The sequence below is a fragment of the Chanodichthys erythropterus genome, chromosome 11 (genome assembly GCF_024489055.1).
Source record: "Chanodichthys erythropterus isolate Z2021 chromosome 11, ASM2448905v1, whole genome shotgun sequence".
NCBI lineage: Eukaryota > Metazoa > Chordata > Actinopteri > Cypriniformes > Xenocyprididae > Chanodichthys > Chanodichthys erythropterus.
In genome coordinates, this window is record NC_090231.1 from 2,423,756 (window position 1) to 2,433,325 (window position 9,570).

Below are 9,570 nucleotides of genomic sequence, written 5' to 3' on the forward strand. Positions count from 1 at the left end.
TTTATGGAGTGAGTGTGATGTGATGCAGGTGTGTGCGCAATCAGTCCCAGGAATGAGGGCCCATGGGAAATGTAGTCCAGATAGCAACAAGTCAATATTCCGGTGACGGCTCCCTCCGGCGGCCGGGATGAAGAGCCGCGGGAGCCGCATTCGTAACAGGTAGCTTGATTACTATAGCTTGTTGAATACTAAGTCACCCACATGAACAACAATTTACATTGTGATAAGAATATGTGAATTGTAATAAGGCTAATTGATTTACTGTTGTGTGTTTGGTTTTGCTCCGTGTGTATTCGTCATATTTTGGTTGCAAACAACTTAAAAAATATTCCAATAAATAAATTATTTTGAATATTTTGGTCAATTTAGTCAGTTTTATTGAAACAATGAGAAACATTGAGCATAATGGCACAGTCTACATGATACAATAATAATAGTACTAAGGTTTTCTTCTGTGTAACATTACATATATTCATTATAAGTAAAATTTCGGCTGTATTATATGTGTCCCCTTCAAATATTGCTCTTGGGAAATTTTATGTTTATTGTCCCCCCCTACTGTCCCATGAAATTGACGCCCCTGGCCCTTGGTAAATATGATCAAAGATGACTGTAAAAATAAATCTGCATTGTTTATCCTTTTGATCTTTAATTCATAAAATCTAACCTTTCATTGAAGGAAAAGAATTGGAAGTGGGGGAAAAACCACATTATGAAGGATCTGTAGAGATTCTACATGAAGGAATGATCTCTGATCTCTTGTCAGGTGTTCACCAAACTCATCAGGCATTTTAGGTGAAGACTGTTATCTTGGGAAAAAGGAGATTGCAAAAAAGTACCAATATTTGTGGCCAACATGTTTTGGAGAAAAACATTTATTTCATAATGTAATTTCCCCCCCACTTTCAATTCTTTTTCTTCAATGATAGATTTTTGCTAATTTTATCAATTAAAGATCAAAAGGATAAACAATGCAGATTTATTTTTACATTTTGTCACGTATGTTTTGGTTTTGTGTTCATGTTTATGTTTTCATGTCTTATTTTGTAGTTTGATCATGTTGCTTGTTTGTGTCACACTTCCCTTGCTCCTCATGTTCTCCCTTAGTCTATAGGCTTGTTCGAAATGCATCGGTGCTGCGCAGACCAATTGGTGTATGACATCAAAGTACTGCGATTCAAAAGCATAAGGAGTCGTCTGGTCTCCAATTGCTCTCATGGTACTTTGATGTCATTCGCCGGTCGGTCTGCGCAGCCCCGATGCATCTCGAACAAGCCTAATGTGTCATGTTCTCATTGGTTATGGTCATGTGTTTCTGAGTTCTGTTCTGTCATTGGTTCTCTTGTTCCTTGTGTCACTTCCCCATTGGGTGCCACAGTCATGTGTTCTCTTAGTTCTTGTATTTAAAGCCATTGTCTTCCCCATGTTACTTTATTGTGTAGTGTTAATGTAACCCTGCTGTCGGTGAGTCATAAAGTCAAGTCTGCTCATTGTCAAGTGGTTGAATTGTTTGTTTGTTCACTTTGTCATAATAAACTGCACTTGGGTTCATCAAGCTCACCTTCAGAGGACTGATCATTACACATTTATATTTATCTTTGATATATCTAAAATCCCAATTTTGAGAGGATAAAACAATTGAGTTAACATCTCACAATTCTGACCTTTTCTTTTTATTCCATGGCAGAAATAAGCTGCATAGAAATCTTATTCATACACACGCTTGTTCAATTTGTGCATATAGATGGATCACTACAGGTTTTTATCAATTTGTCAGGAAATCGGGCAGTAGGAGGAGCTGCTTCACAGTCGTCAACATCTTCTGGGGGCTGGTCTGCAGAAAAGGCCATTGACAGTAATCGAGGTCTCCAGCAGTTGTACACGGGATGCTCCTCAACCCTTAATGAGAATAACCCATGGTGGAGGCTGGATCTGCGTGATGTGTACAGAGTTAGTGATGTGGTCGTCACTAACAGAAAAGACTGCTGTGCAGAACGAATAAACGGAGCAGAGATTCACATCGGAAACTCTTTGGAAAACAATGGCAACAACAATCCCATGTGAGACTCTTGAGGTTGAGTACAAATGTGATTATATGACAGTATCTTTATCTCCTTCATCAGTTTCTCTCTCTGTCTGTAGATGTGCTGTTATTCCTGCTATTCCAGCAGGAGAGTCCTACAACTACTCATGTAATGGGATGGAGGGATGTTATGTGAATGTTTATATTCCTGGTGATCAAAAGGTTCTTTCTCTTTGTGAGGTTGAAGTCTACGGGTATTTGGCAGGTAATTCATGCCATAGTTAAATATTGCTTTAAAAAAGGATAGTTCAGCAAAACTGAAAATTATACTTTATTCATGCTCATGTCCTTCCAAACTAGTATGACGGTATTCATGCTTTAATAATCTCTTACATACAGATTATTCTGACAGATATATTCTTGTGAAGAAGGGTGGTGTTTGTTAGTGCTAACCTCAGGAATTTGGAAAAATCAGTATAGGAAGCAAAAAATGCATTCATTGTATATATACAATGTCCAAGTACTGTTCCAATTCAAAGTTCGCATCTAGCCAAGTTCAGTTCAAATCCCCGGATGTGTTCTTGATCTGCCCCTTTTATCGAGGATGCATCGAGAGGTGACTTGTGCAGACTTGAGACAGCCAAGTATCCCAGAATGCATCTCGCACTAACCAGCAAGCGTCAATAGTAAAGGAGAAACCCCCGCATAATTTAAACATATTACTGTTATTATGTCATGATATGTAGTTTTATGAGTTTTTCAGGCGAGAATGTGCTGGTTTAAAGCTCAAATTTGTGGTTTATTGATAAAGATTGCGCCTTTCTGACAATTTGATCTGACGTTGTCGGAGTTGTGAGATCCAGGCGATCACCGGACGCTCAGCGCTCATGTGCCCAGCCGAGAGCAGCCTTACCTCGGCCTAGTCCTTCCGACGTTTGCCGCTGGCTCCTTTTTGGCTGAGGGCAACGTGACGTTTCATAACTTTATATATGGCTATTTAACTTTTGTATCCTGCGCTGATTTTGTACGCTTGACTGAATTGTTTGCTTTATTTCTTATTGTATATTCTTACCTTTTTATAATGGCTATTATTGATCATTAAAACTGACATAAAACAAATAGAGACATGGTTTTGTGTTATGTTACAGCCTATTTCATTTTATTACAGTGAAGTTAATCAGAGTATGCACAAATAGTACTACATTTAATATTTTTTAAATATATATGAAATGAGGCAGGGTTGTTTAATATTTCGTTTTGTTATAAATATATGCACATTGCAGATAATCAATTACTCGTTGCCTGAGACTATTAATATGTTTTTGTTTGTTTTTTTAAATAGAACGAAAAGAGGCAGAGTGGTGTTTTATAACAAATTTCGTTTTATTGTTGGCTACAACATACATAAAGAGATAACCGGAGAAGCCAGAGCGAGCTGAGTGACGTTATCAAGAACGCTGCTGTTCCATTTGCAGAATCACCGGACTTGTGTTCTCCCGTCCACGGGAGTTCGTTCTCCTGAGTCGAACTTGCCAAGTCCGAACCACCAAGGACGCGAGTCCGAAGTTTGCAAACTTAGTTCTGAGAAACGGCCTCTGTTTGTTCCTTTGTTTGACTGTGTATTTATATCCTAATTTAGCTTCTGTTCTTTATCTTGTGTTAACATTTCTACCTTGTGGATATCTTCATTTGGTTTTTGGATTATCCCTGTTTGTTTCTTATTTTCTATTAAAGTATGATTAAACTGATCTCAAAGCCTCATCCTTCTGGATTAACCAACCAGCCAGGTGTGACAGAACATAAAACCACCAAAGAATTGAAAGGTATGGATTACCTAAAAGAAGGGAGCTGTGTAGAGGAGATACTATGCCTATTTATCAAGATGGATTTCCAGTTGAGTCTTTTGTAGAATAATTCCTCTGGTGTTGAAATTTGTCTACATGGGATGACGTTCAACAGATTCCAGAGTCTCGTCCCATCACGGCCGCCATTCTAGAGTCTCATCCCATCAAGGCCAGCATACCTGGCCCTCAAGATGGCCGCCACCACACCTGAGACTTCCATTCTTATCCAGAGTCCAGAGATGGCTCCCTTCCATGTTCAGGGTTCAGAGATGACTCCAGCCCCTGAGCTCAGCCTAGAGAACATTGCAGTGCCCATAATGGAACTGGCATTTGTGTGTGTATGGGCCACACACACATGGACTCCGGCCCCTGACCAGAATCTTGCTCTCATCCCTGAGCACACTCATGAGCCCGTTTCAGTATGCTCTCCAGCCCATGAGCAGGCCGGGAAGGTTATACTTCCCTGGGCATAGTGACCAAGTTCAAGCTCACAGGTCAGTTCATTCTGCTCCTTTGTTGCGGTCACTACGGAGGCCGTTCCAGAGAAGACCGCTCTATCAGACACGGCTGCAGAGGTTGTCCCAGAACAGCCTGATAACTCAGACAGGGCTATGCAGGTCATCCCAGAGCTACCTTCTCTGCTAGACATGGCCAAGAAGGCCGTCATTGAGATGCCCATTCCTGAACTGTCAGCTCCTCCCTGGCTCCTCGAACTGCCAGCCCTGCCCTGGTCCCCTGAACTGCCGTCAGCACCCTGGAGGCTCCCAAATCTGCCAGCACCACCCTGCTTAACTGCCTGTGACCTCCTCTACTCCTATTGGTGTGGAGTTGCATCTTCTGGGAGGGGGGAGTAATGTCAGGATGTTTTGCCTTTGTTTTTGGTTTTGTCTTCTGTGTTCCATTTGACCTGTGCCTTGTTCATTACCTTGTTAATTATCTTGTGTGCTCCTTTTGTTTGACTGTATTTATATCCTCATTTAGCTTCTAAAATATAGATTTTTGCCTACATTTTCTAGAAAATCTAGCAGTAGATGGATCTGCTACACAGTCGTCAACATCTGGTGACTGGTTTGCTGAAAAGGCCGTTGATCGAGGTCTCCAGCAGTTGTACACGGGATGCTCATCAACTCTTAATGAGACTAACCCATGGTGGAGGCTGGATCTGCTTGATATTTACAGAGTTAGTAAAGTGGTCATTACTAACATAAATTACTGCTGTGCAGAACAAATAAACGACGCAGAGATTCGCATTGGAAACTCTTTGGAGAACAACGGCAACAACAATCCCATGTGAGACTCTTGAGGTTGAAAGAATGTGAGACATTGAGCACAAATGGAAGAATTAATGTGAATTTGAAGATAATATGACCGTATCTTTATATCCTTAATCAGTTTCTCTCTGTGTCTGTAGATGTGCTGTTATTCCTGATATTCCAGCAGGCAAGTCCTCCAACTACTCATGTAATGGGATGGAGGGACGTTATGTGAATCTGATCATTCCTGGAGACATGAAAATACTCACTCTTTGTGAGATGAAGGTCTTTGGAGAAGGTGCATCAGTCATATTGGTTTATAATATAAGATAATAATGTCTTCACATACATCATATATGTTGTCAATGAGATGCAGTGAGGAGCGTGGATATGTTTTAATATATGCAAGCTCAAGTAAATTATGTGTACAATCCAAACTTGTGGTTCAAAGACTTTTCGTCATCTTCGAAACACAAATGAAAATCATTTTGATGAAAATTGAGAGCTCTCTGTCCCTCTATTGACAGCTATGCAACTATCACTTTAACTCTTAAAGTTCATTTCATGAGTTTCCTCATAAAATCTTTAAGCTAATGAGGTTAAGTGTATTTGGCTTGCTGTCTGCTGTGGAGGGGCTCAAGGAAGCAGCTTCAACTCGAGTTTGGATATACCCCCCAGGGACAGCTAGTGCCTTGAAGAGGAGTATGATAGATGAGATGCCTAAATTATGTTGGTGGAGTTGGGGAGGTTGAGGGATATCGAAACAACTGATGCCAGAGCAGGGTGAGTAGCTGCTTATATGCTCTGGTCATTAATTGAAAGATTCCCTCCTCTTAAAATTGTTTAAATTTCACTAATTGTAAGATTAGATGGGTTCACTCCTCCCGAAATTACATTGTGAACTTTACAAAGAGATCGTAAAATTAATCCATATGAATTGAGTGGTTTATTACAATTTTTTTTTTTTTTTTTTTTGAAGAGACATAATAGCTTTATATGATTGAATTTAGGCTTATTCACATATAAACATTCATCAGCTCACAGAAAGCTCAAGAATGTTTGTTTGACATGAGAGAACCAATGAACAAATTCATTCTCATGTTACTCAGCATGTTTAAGCTTCCTTTGTGTTTCCAAAGATAAACGAAAGTCTTACGGGTTTGGATGGTGAGTAAATTAACACTCTGAGGTCTGAGGTATCGCCGGCGATACCACCACAGTTTTTTTCTTACCAGTGTGAAACAGTGCATATAGTGCACATACAATTAAGAGTTATACACCGTTTTAATCTGTTGAATATCTTCTTTTTATTTGTATACACTCAGAGTAAAAACAAAATGTTGTGCTTTTTGTAAAATAAAGAAAACTAACCTGAAGCGTGATCTCTGGTCTCCCTCTGAACGAAGTCCTATCTGATAGTTCTCAGAAAATGAACTGTAACTTAGTGAATACTAATGACACAAAAATGAGACTTATGTCTAAAAAACGTTGAAATGTCAGCTTTTAAATCGTGTAAGTCAAATCGAAAACAAATATTCTCTGTTTATGTAATCTGTATGAAAAGAGAGCCATGTCAGAAGTCCGTGATTCACCTCATTATCTGCTAATGCGGCCACGCCCACGGAGCCAGCGCTATTCAGACGCAAATTCAGTCAATACATGCTGTTTTATTAAAGGAGTTTAAAATATAAATAAAAAAAATGTATTTGTGATAAATATAGGCCTAATATGTGAGAACATTTACATTTTGCATAAAGATAAATGTGCTTTGATGCGTTTGTTGGAAAACATGTGGTTAAAGCGCCACTCAGCGGTCAAAAGCAGCAAGTGCACTTTGCGACGTGGCGGTGGCGGTAGAAACACCGTTTTGGATGGCCACCTACTGTACATGCATACATCGTCTCAGTCGTGTATTTATTGAAAAGTGTTTTGAATAGCCTTAGTGATCTCTGGCCTCTGTTAGTTCAGTTCATAGAGGTTCAGTTCCTGGAGAGTCACATGACCTGTTCTTCTTTAGATAAATTTGTGGACTAAAGGTGTACAGAGAGCGCCCTTCAGCTGCAAGTATTAATTGAAAACACGGTATCCAGCGTTCATAGTAATGACAATAAATACTGAATAAATATTACTCTGTATAGAAAATTGACATAAACATATGAGAATCCATCCATATTTCTCCAAATGTGCATGCTTTTAAGCTAAAAGCCTATATGAAATGCATATATTTTAAAGTATGTAATAGAATACCATTATTTTAAATTGTTATAATATTTCACAGTATTGCCGTTTTTTTCTGTATGTTTGATATATACACCATGATGAGCTGAGATAATCACAGAGGGTTTTTTTCACAGCCTACCTGACTGAAAGAGCTCATTATTGTGCAGGTCATTTCAGGTCATTATTATGTGATTCTTTTGTCTTCTCATGTGAGAATCACCCATTATTCATGATGATTCACGCCTCCACGCATACTGTGTTTCTTGACAAAAAGTGTCTTACAAAATTTAAATCTCTCTATTGTTTTATATGAACAAGCAGGCAGCATAATTAAAACAAAAACACTAGTCTACAATCTCCAATACCCAGAGGTCTTGTGAACACATATATAATATTATTATTTTTTGTCCTTATTTCAGTGACTTAAGTTTTTGTTTTTTCAATAACCACACATAAACATTATTCCTTCAAAAAATACAAACATGTACATACATGTTTCTCACATATTATTGTAGCCTAGTTTGTGCTGAATACAGTGTAATGCCACTTTTTCCATTAATATGTTTATGAACAACTGAAAAAAGCACAAATGTCAGGGCATGTCAAAACTTCTCCAGGGCCCCGAAAATCCTCAGACCCCAGATGGTTAATGACAGAAATTTAATTTTGGGGTGAACTATCTCTTTAATTGAAGTAGAAGTATTTACATGTATAAATATATCTTTGTTTAGGTCCATGTTTAAAAAGATCATTTGTAAAGATGCAGTTTAACTCCAGCAAAGATTTGACTGACCCTTCAATGAGAGAAAACGTTCTGAAACAGGTGAGAGAAAGAAACATATTCAACTTTCATGATTATTGTAAAATACCAGCTGCTCTCGACTGGTTTCCGACTTTTTTAAAAAGAGACTTCGTAGTCTCTTTGTAGTTTGTGAGATGCACTTGAAATGAAACACAATGAAACCTTTAAAATGTCCACAAATACATATTTCATTTCAAGTGTTGAATTTATGATCATTCATTTTGAAATGTTTTTTTTGCTGAATTTACCTGAATAAAATTTGACAGTTTTTAAAATTAATGTTAGATTTCTGTGTATACATAGTATAATTGTAGATTTATTAATTTTGTCCATTACTTCATATGTAGAAACCTGCAATGTCTTTAAATAATAACTTTTAAATTAATTTAATTATTTAAATAATAACTTCTTTCAGACATGAAGATTTGTGTTTATCATCGTATTCCAGTCTAAATCATTTCAGTATGAATTTTCAGTTGGGATCTGCTCTGGCTGATAGAGGATATACAGGTGTGACACTGAGATGGTCTGAAACTCCTAAAAAGGTGATCCAGAAAGTGAACACTGATAAGCGTGAGTCTGTTTTCACAACCAACTTATGAAATAATAAGCTGCACAAATAGGAATGATTAAATTATTATGAGATGTAAAAAGCAAATATGTTTTATTTACAGGTCATTGTGGTAAAGGAAATTAATACTCTGGAAATCAGCCATGTCTCCAATTCACTGAATTCTCATTCATTAAAGACAGTGAATCTGATTCTAAGTACATTGCCTGAAATTCATAATTATGTGTTTACAATGTAAAGACTCTTAAAGCACTTTTGTTTAATTGTGTATTGTCAACAAATAGAGATAGATAGTAATAAATATAATGAAAATAATTGTTAAACTTACAGTGCCCTTCACAAATATTGGCACCCTTAGTAATTATGAGCAAAGGCAGCTGTGAAAATAAATCTGCATTGTCTATCCTTTTGATAGATAATGCAAATCCATGCCAAGAAAAACTTGTATACGCATTGTTAGATACTGCTTTTATTGACCAGGATGTTAGTCGTGAACTACAAGCTGAGGTGTCTCCAGTGAAACTAAAACTAACCACTATGATGGGAAAGAACACGGATGTAAATAGTGAAAAGGTGTCTGATCTCTGTCCCAGAGCTCTAGCACCCAGGCAAACAATATTAGGCGCAGATGATGAACCATACGCCGTTCAGACAGACCTAGGGTGGAGCATAGTTGGTATTTCAGAACCCCACCTTGAGACAAGTATAATGAGCAGCCTCTGTCATCGTGTTATTGTCAAATAAATTCCCCTAGTAACTCCCATGGATGCAATCCGTGCACTGGAAGGTGACTTCAGAGAAGTCAGTGGAAACGACATCATAGTGTCTCAAGAAGATCTTGTCTTCCTTGATAAACT

The 9,570-nt window shown here is 38.0% G+C and overlaps 1 protein-coding gene across 1 annotated transcript; it reads left to right on the forward strand.

The window, feature by feature from the left end:
• Nucleotides 1-4,106: 4,106 nt before the first annotated feature.
• On the forward strand, nucleotides 4,107-8,744 carry LOC137030190 (uncharacterized). The gene is made up of 6 exons (XM_067400374.1): nucleotides 4,107-4,319; nucleotides 4,401-4,665; nucleotides 4,863-5,157; nucleotides 5,279-5,418; nucleotides 8,072-8,151; nucleotides 8,619-8,744. The coding sequence occupies exons 1-6, from the start codon at nucleotides 4,107-4,109 to the stop codon at nucleotides 8,742-8,744; spliced, it is 1,119 nt and encodes a 372-aa protein (XP_067256475.1).
• Nucleotides 8,745-9,570: the final 826 nt, after the last annotated feature.

Coding starts and splice junctions, on each gene's coding strand:
- LOC137030190 (XM_067400374.1), top strand. CDS start 4,107: ATGGCTCCCTTCCATGTTCAGGGTTCAGAGATGACTCCAGCCCCTGAG. Junction 4,666..4,862: donor ACCACCCTGCTTAACTGCCT/GTGACCTCCTCT, acceptor TCTAAAATATAG/ATTTTTGCCTACATTTTCTA. Junction 8,152..8,618: donor ACCCTTCAATGAGAGAAAAC/GTTCTGAAACAG, acceptor ATGAATTTTCAG/TTGGGATCTGCTCTGGCTGA.